This window comes from Salvelinus alpinus, chromosome 2 (genome assembly GCF_045679555.1).
Source record: "Salvelinus alpinus chromosome 2, SLU_Salpinus.1, whole genome shotgun sequence".
In the NCBI taxonomy this organism is placed as follows: Eukaryota; Metazoa; Chordata; class Actinopteri; order Salmoniformes; family Salmonidae; genus Salvelinus; species Salvelinus alpinus.
This window is the reverse complement of record NC_092087.1, coordinates 80,001,527-80,014,565: the sequence shown is the minus strand read 5'-3', so window position 1 is coordinate 80,014,565 and position 13,039 is coordinate 80,001,527. Positions and strand designations below refer to the sequence as shown.

The 13,039-nt window shown below is 42.9% G+C and overlaps 1 protein-coding gene and 1 long non-coding RNA gene across 2 annotated transcripts in view; one reads left to right on the top strand and one right to left on the bottom strand.

Moving 5' to 3' along the window:
- LOC139544613 (multidrug resistance-associated protein 1-like) overlaps positions 1-13,039 on the top strand; it is a 33,752-nt gene that overhangs the window by 17,489 nt on the left and 3,224 nt on the right. Inside the window, exons 9-27 of the mRNA XM_071351941.1 lie at positions 749-926; positions 1,219-1,380; positions 1,507-1,599; positions 2,397-2,600; positions 5,847-5,993; positions 6,084-6,171; positions 6,809-6,878; positions 6,958-7,084; positions 7,246-7,422; positions 7,523-7,690; positions 7,910-8,105; positions 8,225-8,306; positions 8,469-8,586; positions 8,804-9,011; positions 10,513-10,823; positions 11,094-11,293; positions 11,886-12,012; positions 12,285-12,386; positions 12,797-12,943. Of these exons, the coding sequence (XP_071208042.1) occupies positions 749-926; positions 1,219-1,380; positions 1,507-1,599; positions 2,397-2,600; positions 5,847-5,993; positions 6,084-6,171; positions 6,809-6,878; positions 6,958-7,084; positions 7,246-7,422; positions 7,523-7,690; positions 7,910-8,105; positions 8,225-8,306; positions 8,469-8,586; positions 8,804-9,011; positions 10,513-10,823; positions 11,094-11,293; positions 11,886-12,012; positions 12,285-12,386; positions 12,797-12,943 (2,905 nt within the window). The remainder of the gene's footprint in view (positions 1-748; positions 927-1,218; positions 1,381-1,506; positions 1,600-2,396; positions 2,601-5,846; positions 5,994-6,083; positions 6,172-6,808; positions 6,879-6,957; positions 7,085-7,245; positions 7,423-7,522; positions 7,691-7,909; positions 8,106-8,224; positions 8,307-8,468; positions 8,587-8,803; positions 9,012-10,512; positions 10,824-11,093; positions 11,294-11,885; positions 12,013-12,284; positions 12,387-12,796; positions 12,944-13,039) is intronic.
- Positions 11,091-12,921, bottom strand: LOC139544623 (uncharacterized). The gene is made up of 2 exons (XR_011668903.1): positions 12,794-12,921; positions 11,091-11,412 (listed from the first exon to the last, which is right to left on the bottom strand). It is a non-coding gene; the product is annotated as an uncharacterized lncRNA (long non-coding RNA).

Below are 13,039 nucleotides of genomic sequence, written 5' to 3'. Positions count from 1 at the left end.
ATTCCACGTCTATTTCCAATGCCCTTGACATTGATATACATACTAAAATGTCAATTTGGCAACCTTAATACTGGACCTGCCATGCTTTACCCCATCTCTGGCACCCAATGCCAGTCTAGACAGGAACCTTGTTGTTGTTGTTGAACAACCATGGCTTGGTGGAAGTGTTAATTACAGTCAAGAGAAAGGAGTCAGAGACCACAGCTTTCTGCCCCAACATGGAGAGTCAAGGACATTAGCTTAGCTTAAGGGAGGGAAGAAAATAAAGAAAGGAAGGAAAGAGAGAGTGAAGAGAAGGCTCTAAACGGCAGAAAGGCTGAGGTTGCTCTGGTGGACCACAATAAGAGAGCCACTAGCCAAGTGTTGAGGCCAGCCCAGCCACAAGAGGAGCACTGTTGTGCAACTAGAGACGGCTTTGTGTCGACCAGCAGGCCCTGCGGCCACACTAATGATCATAGTCCGCATAGGGCTGCATGGCAAAGCAGTGAAAGTGAAGGAACATGACAGGGGTACACAAAGCTGACAGAGAACAGTAACTTGTCTGTGCTTATGACTCCATTAAATGCACTGCATTGGCAGTGGCACAGTGTCCATGTTCAGTGTATAGGCTTATGTTTTATAGTGTGAATAAGACTGTTGAGTTGAGTATGCTGAAAAGTCTCCAGAAACATGAAGCAGAACGTATCCACAGGAAGTACTGTATGATATTCCCATGTTCTCTCTTTCACCCTTATCCCCTCTCCAACAGTCTTCTTCTGGGCTTCATGAACGAAGAAGACGCCCCTCTGTGGAAGGGTTACTTCTACGCTACCCTGATGTTCCTGTTGTCCTGTCTCCAGTCCCTGTTCAACCATCAGTACATGTACACCTGCTTCACCGTGGGCATGAGAGTGAAGACAGCCGTGATGGGACTGGTCTACAGAAAGGTACGTCGTCGTGCCAACCAGTAGACAGTGGGTGACTGGGCGTCACGTTGTAAACATTGGCTCTTAATGGCAGGCTTGAAATTCCAACGTAAATAAACTATACCTCGACAATTAACATATTATTTTCCCAAGGAACAAGAAAAAAACATTGAAAAATAAATATGTTAATTGTCAAGTTAGGGTTTATTTAAGTTGGAAAAAGAGGTTATGAATGTTAAGAAACCTTGAAACCAAGTGTTACATAATACTCATTTACTGGAGGTTTAACTTGGTTGTTCTGTTTTTCCTCTAGTCTTTGGTGATCAACAGTGCATCCAGGAGGACGTGCACAGTGGGGGAGATCGTCAACCTGGTATCAGCCGACACTCAGAAGCTCATGGACTTTGTGGTTTACTTCAACGCAGTGTGGCTGGCTCCTATCGAGATCGCCCTCTGCCTCTTCTTCCTCTGGCAGGTATGGATGGCACTGTCACTTCTGTTTTTGTTGGTACTCATTGATGACGGACATATGTTTTCTTTGGTACTCATTTATAACAAACATTGCTTTTGATGACTTGTGTAAAACGATGCCATTTTACAGCACCTAGGCCCATCTGCGCTAGCCGGAATTGCCACCGTCATCCTCATCTTCCCACTCAACGGATTCATCGCCAAGAAAAGGAGCAAACTGCAGGTACGGACATGTCCTAAGAGGAGATTCATATGCACTTTGACCTCAGTGCAAAAATATCTGGGACCAGACAGCCTTTCCAGGCTACTTTGACCCGAGGCAGTAGCCGAAACAGAATGTGATTTTGCATGTTTGGTCAGGGATGCCACAGCTGGTTTACATAGCCGAAGCAGAGCTGTGTGGGAGTGCGGGTTGGATGGATGTCTCCACCATGTTATGCTTATGAAAAACAACCACAGAAAAAAAGGGGCTATAAAAGGCTATATTTTTCATTTGTTTTTTGGAAAAACAACAGACAGTTTTGTCAATAATGCCTGTTTTAATCTAACTTACAGTCGTAGAATGTCACTGACCGCTTTCCTGGCCGCTTTGTTGTTTCCTCGTCGTAAAACTGCTAAGTGTTAAGAACTGTGTTCAATACTGTAACAGAGTACAATTCGAATTAAATTAAACAAGTACATACTTCTGTAGAGTGCTCAACATTAGCTGTTACTTGACAAGTATTTGCAGCTGTAACTGACAACTATGTCTATAAAATCCAATTAAATCACATTTTATTTGGCACATGCTTCGTCAAACAAAAAAACACACAAAATAGCAGAATTGGTCAGGAGCCTGTAAGACGGCTACTATCCACTGCAGCGCCATCTTGAGATGAGTAATAGATACAGGTATGCTGGTGCAACCACACTTCTATAGGTTTTCTATCGTGCTGTTCTCTTGTGGTGTTGCTGTCCTCTTCCCTCTTTTAAGAAGGGCCGACTATCTATTTAACCACGTCTTTGAATGCTTCTCCCTAGGAGGTACAGATGAAGTTTATGGATGGGCGAATCAAGCTGATGAACGAGATCCTGAACGGGATCAAGATCTTGAAGTTCTATGCATGGGAGAAGGCCTTTCTGGAGCAGGTCCTGGGATACAGGGAGAAAGAACTGAAGGCCCTGAAGAAGTCCCAGATCCTCTACTCCATCTCCATCGCCTCCTTCAACTCATCCACTTTCCTGGTATGTGCAATACAATATAACTAGTAGTAATATTTATTTGGTCTTTCGGAGTATAGCTCATTGTCTACTTTTTTTTTTTACTTTATAGATTTTCAGATGTAACAACAAAAACAGTACAACCCCAACCCCTCATTCTCCCATCCATCCCTCCAAACCACCCTCCACACCACCCACCCACCCACCCACCCACCAAGGCATCTATAAAAGTAAATTCAATAGGAAAGAAACAAACAGAAACAAACAGTAATAGAAACAAAAACAATAGGGGAAAAAGTTCACCTTTTATTTTATTTTTTGCACAAATGGGCACTAGAACAGACATGGCTGCTTACCAAAATACGCAAGTTACACTAAGTAAAAGACAGGCTCTCCACGTATTGTATTAATGGGGACCAGGCTAAGTCGAACTTTGTTGGAACCCATGCACAGTGTACCTAACCTTCTCCAGAGGCAGAGATGACATCACCTCCTTAACCCACTGCATAAAGGAGGGCGGCTTTGCAGACTTCCAGTGAAAGAGGACAAGGCGGCGAGCTAGCAGCTATGCGTGGTAGCATTCTGGTCTAGGGGAAGTACCCCAAAAATGTCAGTGACCGGGTTGGGGTCACTGCCCCCCAAAAATGTGGCGTACATATGTGTAAACAGTTGTATTACACATATGTGAGAATGCCTCAAAAATGGGGTCCCAGAGGCCACTCAAAGATTGGCATGACCAAAACAGGTGTCCCACAGTCGCTGGACTCTGGTGGCATCTCAAACACTTGGGGTCAACATTTGGGTATATTTTTGCCAATCTGTCAATTGGGTAATGGAGAATGAGCAAAACTTTTAACTGAATAAGCCCATGCCTTATGCAAAATGATGATGTGTGGATACGCTCAATACTTTGTTGCCATATATCATCAGGAAGCTCGCCACCTATGTCTTGCGTCCATGCAGATTTTGTATTTGCCAAGGAAGGAGGATTTATGTTCTGTATTATGTTGTATAATCTGGAGATTTTGCCCTTCAGATACGGGTTAAGATCTAAGCACCTGTCGACTGGACACTTAGTGGGCTCGAGTGGAAATTAAGGGAAATGTTTTTGGGCAAAACTTGCAGATATCTAAAAAAGTGGGTATTGGGAAAATGATGATCAACACTCAGAGTATCGAATGAGACAAAGGTGTTATCAACAAATGGGTCACAAAAAACACCAGACCGTTCCTATGCCAGAACTGGAATGCCGTGTCAATCTGTGACGTTGGGAAGAAATGATTAGATGTTAATGGAGAGAAGCCGCTTGCTTGTTTAAGGCTACTAAAGTGATTTGTTTGATGGAAAGATTGTCAAATTTTCGATTGGTGTAGCAGTCTCTCTTTGTAGAGTTCAGGAGTCGGAGAAGAGGCATCTGTTGTCCACATCTAGAATCAGTTGAGATAGCTCCGATAAGCATTTGGTGCGCTGTTTGTTGTCATACACTGTGTATGAAATCATTTGGCTTCTAAGATTTGCTTTTAACGACTCCCACACAGTAGAGTGAGACACATCAGGGGTGCAGTTGATCTGTAAAAAGACATCAATGTGAGTTGATGTGTATTTCTTAAAGGCACTAAAAGATAGTAGTAGTGGGTTAAGTCTCCATGCGCTTTGTGACACAGTACTGTCCGGAAAGCGGATATCTAGCTGGACAGGGCTACGGTCTGAGATAGGACAGGGCTATGGTCTGAGATAACGATGCTGCGATTTTGGCTATTAGTTACAAAATGAAGAATTCTATTGTCCAGCAGGAAAAAGTCAAAAGTCCTAGAGTATGTGGACTGTAGAAAAAAAGGAGTACTGTGGACTGGAGAAAGTACTGTTTAGCAGTGGGATTGCTCCTCCTCCATGGATCAGACAAATGATAGGATTCTAGAATGAGTTGATTACTGCATCTGATTTTGAAATTACATTGTTGGGCTTCGGTCTGGATCTGTCTAGACTTGGATGCATTACACAATTGAAATCTCCGCCCAATATCAAATGATGAGTGTTAAGGTCAGGAAGTGTTGCGATGAGGTCAGAGAAAAATGTAGCGTCATCCCAATTAGGACCATAGAGGTTACCCAGAATAACCTGTGTGCTAAACCATTTCCCCATTACTATAATATATCTTCCATTAGTATCTGAAATTACTTTGGAGGAGACAAACGGGGTGCCTTTTCTGATAAGGATGGCTGCCCCTCTGGCCTTTGCACCAACTTGAGTGAAATATTTGGTCTACCTATCCTCTCTTTAGTTTATCAAGGTCGCTGGACCGGAGATGGGTCTCTTGGAGGAAAACAATGTCCAGACTTAAGGACATAAGATTAGCATACACTCGGCTACGCTTGACCACCTGGTTAATTCCTTTCACGTTCCAGCTGATAAAGCATGTGGAGCCTAGAGTATGTGAATTAGTAATCAGAAATGAATGTTAGTACAATCACATGGCCAGTGTGCTGAAAGGTCAGAGTAATTAAATATAAAGAAAATTAAAAACAGCTAAAACAACAAAATACCCAGGAGAAAACCTTGGACCCCTATGCTGGCCTTCCCCCTGTTGGAAGGCTGCATCTACCTCTCCTAGACCAGAGCAAAATGCTACCATGTTCAAATGAACCTCAGTAGAGCTCTATCCAGGGCCAACATAATAAAGTTACAACTAGGGAAGGGATTCTGGATGGAACCACCAAAGTTATCTAAGGTATCTTATGCAATATGCACATTTTAAGGATAGTAAAACAATATATAAAAAATGAAGTATATCTTGCCCCCCTCAACCCCATCCACTTGGAATGCCTTAAAACATATACTTACATATTTATATATATACACACACACACACACACACACACACACACACACACACACACACACACACACACACACACACACACACACACACACACACACACACACACACACACACACACACACACAACTCTCAAAACATTTAATTAAATAAGTAAATAGGGGGGGAAAAAATAAGTAAAATTCAAAATCTGTATAAATATAACCCTCTGTTGAACATCCTAACAAGCCAGAACACCGAAAATTGATTGGAAAATGCATGGTAATTAATACCCGTGCTGCAGTGTTCGCTCGGCTATACAGGTCTACTCTTTTCTATCCATAGCTTCAAGCCTCACAGTAGAAATGTATCATCACTGAATTCTGTGTGTGATGGTTACAGTTACAGCTTCAGGTCACTGTGTCCCAATCATGCTTATTTGTTTCCCCCCCCAGATTGCCTTTTCCATGTTTGGTGTCTATGTGCTGATTGATGACAAGAACGTCCTAGATGCCCAGAAGGTCTTTGTCTCCATGGCTCTCATCAACATTCTGAAGACCCCACTGAGCCAGCTACCCTTTGCCATGAGCACTACCATGCAGGTGAAATACAATGTCCAGTATTCAACAGACCAAACCAATGTATAATGCTTTGTGCTGCTGTTCTAAAAAAAAAAATTCTTTGAATTTTAGGCCATTGTCTCGCTGAAGCGCTTAGGGAAATACCTGTGTTCTGAGGAGCTGAAAGACGACAATGTAGCCAAGGCCCCTTTGAGTACTGGTAAGAACACCTACTGGTGCCATGTATGTTGACATACTTGACCTATAACTTTTAGTTCCAAGTGGAGCAAAGGGCTTTGTATCAGCCTATAGCAATTAATCAACAAAAACACTCATAGCAACTCTTACCCAGTGGGAACTGTGGTCTGCCTCTGCCTGTCGTAACCAATAAAAACAAGCCTCCGAAGATTTGTTGTTTACATCCATGGCATTCTATCCAGAACCCTTAATGGTAATGTTATGTTGTCACTTCCTGTGATCGAGGTCGACTGGGGAGACTGAGTAATGATAGGATGTTGCCATCCAGTGGTTGAATGTAAATTACTTCTAGACAGTCAGACGTATGATTCCAGATAAATAAAAGCAGTTTTCTTCGCCTGTAATCCGTCAACACTTCCTTAAGACAGCTCGTAAAAAGAACACACTGTAATTTTAGACCTCTTGTAATTATGTAGACTCTGCAATTTGACATGTCACTTAAAAGGACATTATATTTTTAACGTTGGGTAGTTGTTGGGTGCATAAACGGGTGCATAAACTGTTATGCCTGTATGCAGAGAGGAAATATTAGTGTCTTTTTTCAATGGTTCCTCTCTCCTCTCTTTCTCTCTCCCTCTGTTTTTCTATTTTCTTCTCAGATGGGGAAGGTGTGTTGATAGACAATGGAACGTTCAGTTGGACTAAAGAAGGTCCTCCGTGCCTTAAAAGGTAAATCATAACAGTATTCCCATTTTCACACGTTCTGAAGGTTAAGTTAAGAGACTCAACTCCACTCCTCTGTTTACAGGATTAATGTGCGTGTACCCCAGGGTTCACTGGTGGCGGTGGTGGGCCATGTGGGTAGCGGGAAGTCCTCCCTGCTGTCTGCCATGCTTGGAGAGACAGAGAAGAGGAGCGGCAGTGTCTCAATTAAGGTTAAAAAGTTATCTTAAAATAGGAAGCAACAGAAGTTGAATATATTGAATCTAAGGTTTTCAGTTTCAGTGTTACAATCTGTCTGTGAGGGTCTGGTTTACACTCAATGTTCTTCTTCTTCAATGCTAATGTTCCTCTATTTATTTTTCTGTCTCCACAGGGCTCAGTGGCCTATGTCCCTCAGCAGGCCTGGATCCAGAATGCCACGGTCCAGGACAATGTTATGTTTGGTCGTGAGAAGCAGAAGACCTGGTACCAGCGGGTGTTGGACGCCTGTGCTCTGCTGCCTGACCTGGAGATCCTGCCTGCTGGAGACTCCACAGAGATTGGGGAGAAGGTGTGAAAATAATCTTCTAGAATTCCACCTCATTTCATGGTCTTTTAGAATGTTCTGGAATCTTGAGTCATGTCTTCTTCTTGATTGTTCTCCCTGACAGGGTCTGAACCTCTCGGGTGGTCAGAAGCAGAGGGTGAGCCTGGCAAGGGCTGTGTACAGGAAGGCTGACGTCTATCTGCTGGATGACCCCCTGTCTGCTGTGGACGCTCATGTGGGGCAACACATCTTCGACAAAGTCATCGGACCCAAGGGAGTGCTAAGAGATAAGGTAAAACTATTACCAAAATATGATCTCTATTAACAGTCAGAGTGACACTTGTAGAAATCAATATTAGAAGCTTACACGTAACCGACTGTTCCTTGTGTGGTTTTGAGATGGAAAAGCATGATTTTGCAGATTCTTCAAATCAAATCCACCATTTGTATTAGGCTAGTTCCGCTGATCGTCTATTTTGATTAATCCTGCTCCTGTGGTTTATGCTACCAGACCCGTGTCCTAGTAACCCATGGGATGAGCTTCCTGCCCCAGGCGGACCTCATCCTGGTCCTGGTGGACGGGGAGATCACAGAGAGTGGCTCCTACCAGGAGTTGCTGAGCCGCCACGGGGCCTTTGCAGACTTCATCCATACCTTCGCCAGCAACGACCGTAAAGAGAGTGTCACAGAGACCGCCGCACAGAGAGGTAGGACCTCATTGTAATGAAATTTGGGAGAAGTCATTATCGCCATTGATGAACAAACATTTGCTTCTCACCAACAAGCTATTCATCATGTAAATGAACATTTTGTACCATTGCTGCAGGTGCCAGGAGGGCCAGCTCACGGCTGAGTGTTACAGACTTCATGCCATTCTCAAGAGATCTATCCCAAGAGCAGCTCATTGGGTAAGTGAATTTCCAGCGCACATTACATAATATTTTCCTGATAACATCATGGTTCTAATTGATTCAATGGTATAATAAACGTCTATTGGAGAAAACGTCACATTGAGCATGCCAAGCATCTTAAAAATAAAAACCTAACTGAAACCCCTATATGTTCTCTAGGGGAGACACCAACAGTACTAACCTGCAGGGTATGGAGCCCATGTCTGAGATAGAAGAGGAGCAGGTTCCTGAGGACTTGGGAAAGCTGATGGAGGTTGACAAGGCACGCACTGGGAGGGTGAGTCTAGAAGAAGAGCTGATTTTTGACTGCACCTCTTATGGTTAAAAATGGTTCAAACTAAATGATAAAGTCTCCATAGCCATACAGGTTGTACCCATTTGAGCGCTCCAGTACATTGTTTCTTTAAAACAAACGGAGCTTCTTTCTCACCTTTCACATATTAACAGGTGTTTGTCAATTTCTAGCAACTGATTGCCTGTCTTTTTTACCACAGGTGAGGCTGGAGATGTACATGGAGTACTTCAAGACCATCGGCATGGCCTTCATCATCCCCATCGTCTTCCTGTACGCCTTCCAGCAGGGGGCCTCGCTGGCCTACAACTACTGGCTGAGCCTGTGGGCCGACGAACCCATCGTCAACGGCACCCAGGTCGACACGGACATGAAGCTGGCCGTCTACGGGGCTCTGGGCTTCGCACAAGGTCAGTGGTGAATGCATTTTACTGGGAAAAGAGACCAAAGATAAAAGTAGGTCCTTTTGACTTGGATGAAAAGAAACAGCATAGACTACAGTTTAGCTAGAATCCTTAATGGTGAAACTGCATAGACTACAGTTTAGCTAGAATCCTTGATGGTGAAACAGCATAGACTACAGTTTAGCTAGAATCCTTGATGGTGAAACAGCATAGACTAGTTTAGCTAGAATCCTTAATGGTGAAACAGCATTGACTACAGTTTAGCTAGAATCCTTGATGGTGAAACAGCATAGACTACAGTTTAGCTAGAATCATTAATGGTGAAACAGCATAGACTACAGTTTAGCTAGAATCCTTGATGGTGAAACAGCATAGACTAGTTTAGCTAGAATCCTTAATGGTGAAACAGCATTGACTACAGTTTAGCTAGAATCCTTAATGGTGAAACAGCATAGACTACAGTTTAGCTAGAATCCTTGATGGTGAAACAGCATAGACTAGTTTAGCTAGAATCCTTAATGGTGAAACAGCATAGACTACAGTTTAGCTAGAATCCTTAAATGGTGAAACAGCAAAGACTACAGTTTAGCTAGAATCCTTGATGGTGAAACAGCATAGACTACAGTTTAGCTAGAATCCTTGATGGTGAAACAGCATAGACTACAGTTTAGCTAGAATCCTTAATGGTGAAACAGCATTGACTATAGTTTAGCTAGAATCCTTGATGGTGAAACAGCATAGACTACAGTTTAGCTAGAATCCTTAATGGTGAAACAGCATTGACTACAGTTTAGCTAGAATCCTTGATGGTGAAACAGCATAGACTAGTTTAGCTAGAATCCTTAATGGTGAAACAGCATAGACTAGTTTAGCTAGAATCCTTAATGGTGAAACAGCATAGACTACAGTTTAGCTAGAATCCTTAAATGGTGAAACAGCAAAGACTACAGTTTAGCTAGAATCCTTGATGGTGAAACAGCATAGACTACAGTTTAGCTAGAATCCTTGATGGTGAAACAGCATAGACTACAGTTTAGCTAGAATCCTTAATGGTGAAACAGCATTGACTATAGTTTAGCTAGAATCCTTGATGGTGAAACAGCATAGACTACAGTTTAGCTAGAATCCTTGATGGTGAAACAGCATATACTACAGTTTAGCTAGAATCCTTAAATTTTTTCCCCTCAGACATTATTGCATGCACGACTGAACAGCAGAATATGTACTGCATTTTGTTTTACCATGTGCTTGACACACCTCAACTCTGTTCCGTTCATAAAACAAAAACAATAACAACAAAAGGTGCTGGGGCAGACAGAGGCGCTGTTTCCCCTAATGCGGATTCCATCTTTAATCCCACTAATGTTTGTTTATTTGGATCTGTTATAACCCTCCATTGTACTAGTCCTCCAAGAGTCCTTCTGAGAGATTGAGAGTTTCAGTATCTGATATAAACCACAGTTGCCAAACAGCAGGTATCCTAATAGCAGTTTATTTTATATTTCAGGAATCGCTATTTTCGGCACCACGGTGGCCATTTCGGTCGGAGGTATCATCGCGTCCCGGCACCTCCACATGGACCTCCTGAAGAACGTTCTCCACTCCCCCATGTCTTTCTTTGAGACCACCCCCAGTGGGAACCTCCTAAACCGTTTTGCCAAGGAGATCGACGCTATCGACTGCATGATCCCCGACGGCCTCAAGATGATGCTGGGCTACCTCTTCAAGCTGATGGAAGTCTGTATCATCGTCATGCTGGCTACACCTTTTGCGGCGGTCGTCATCCTGCCCCTCGCCATTCTCTACGCCTTCGTTCAGGTATGTTTCTAACCGACTGAGACACCGTTTTGTGGAAGAATAATAGTTTTAGACTCTTGAAAACCAAAATAGCAGATTTTGCAAGTTGTTGGTTTTGCGTGGTGATTTATCCCACATGCTAACATAGTAGTGCTAAGTAATGGCAGGCTACATACTGTAAATCCACTAGAAATGCTGGAGTGGAAAACCCACTTCCACACACATACACCACCTCTTGGTACTTTCGGTTCATTAAAACGTCATGCTTTATTTTTCCGTTGTGCATTACAGAGTTTCTACGTGGCCACATCCTGCCAGCTGCGGAGGCTGGAGTCGGTGAGCCGCTCGCCCATCTACACCCACTTCAACGAGACGGTGCAGGGAGCCAGTGTCATACGGGCCTTCGGAGAACAGCACCGCTTCATTGTGCAGGCTAACAAGAGGGTCGACTTCAACCAGACCTCCTACTTCCCCCGCTTTGTGGCCACCAGGTTAGGTTTGATAGAAACAACAAATTCACCTTGCAGTACATGCTCTGGTAAAATAAAATATCCGGTTGATGTGGTGACTGGTGTAGATGGTTCTGTTTTCAGATTTTTTAAAATAAAGCCTGGAATAAAAGAAAAAGGGTGACCTATAAATAAATTATACAAATATTTAGCTCTAGATAAAGGCCTATAGCAAAGTGCACGTATGCATATTGATTGTGTGTAGGCCTATATCTCTCACACTTCAATCTTCTCTTTGTGACAGACTGGTTTTAAATGCCTTCCGTGAAATGTTTCTGTATTTATTTATCTGCATTTCTTTCTTCACTACTCTAGGGTTATTATTATTGCTTGGATAACCTTATCTCTATTATGTATTGATTTTTTTTTCATTCTTTATGCGGTGCGTACTGTGCAGAACACCTGAAGAATTATCACTGTGAATCATTGTAATGTTTGTTTATGTGTCAATTAATCCCGTAAGGGATGTGTTGCCAACTGGTGATTTGACACAATCAAAACACCTCCATGATGAGTGATGGAGGCCAAAACTTTCTCCACATCTAATCAGGCTTTCATCTCCTGATATCCGCAGGTGGTTGGCAGTTAATCTTGAGTTTGTCGGTAACGGTGTGGTTTTAGCCGCAGCTATTCTCTCAGTGATGGGGAAAGACACCCTGAGCCCTGGCATTGTTGGTTTGGCTGTGTCACACTCCCTCCAGGTAAGATATTACACCCTATACCGTAGTCATTATAGGTAAACAACTCATTTAGCAACAAAGAAGAATAGTAATTTTAATATTTTGTACCCGGCTACAATCACACAAAACCCATTACAGGCAATCCCTTTTATTGCATCAGAAAGTGTGTGGTTTACCAAACTGAAAAAATCCCCAGAAGAATAGCCTAACTACGTGCTGCACAATCCTAACTGCATATTACCTCAAACGAGAGGGCTCTGTTTTAATTTGAACCTCGCAATTGTGTTGTGCAGGTGACTGGCATTCTGAGCTGGATTGTGAGATCATGGACAGACGTAGAGAACAACATTGTGTCTGTTGAGAGGGTGAAGGAGTATGCTGACACTGCAAAAGAGGTAAGCATCTGCATACCTTCTCTGTTAGCTAATACCCCCCAATGAAATGAGCTGTTATATAAGTAATATGCATGACATGAGCAGTGACATTAACATTGTAAGTTATGTAGGCAGTTACTGTTTCATGATTGCAATTCATTCTCTTTTTAAGGTTTACAGTAACTGAAGTGTTGTCAAACTAACCCTTTTCTAGCCAGGTTTACAGTAACTGAAGTGTTGCCAAACTAACCATTCTTTAGCCAGGTTTACAGTATCTGAAGTCTTGCCAAACTAACCATTATCTAGCAAGGTTTACAGTAACTGAAGTGTTGTGCAACTAACCTGTTTAGATCAAAAGACATAGAGGGACAAAGAACATAGATATAGAGACACAGATCCATTTAATCTTAACTGTTCTCTATACTCACCAGGCTGGGTGGACCGTGGAGGGCAGTTCCCTGCCTCTGGCCTGGCCTGAGACTGGCACTATTGAGTTCCAAGACTATGGACTACAGTACCGCAAGGGCCTGGACTGGGCACTGAAAGGCATCACCCTGAAAATCCAGGAGAGAGAAAAGGTCAGTACAATCTAGAATGAGGTAGCCTTCTACAGTACCCATAATGCTTTGTTTATGATATTCAGTTTTGTCTGAAGCAACATACTCCTTTTACAG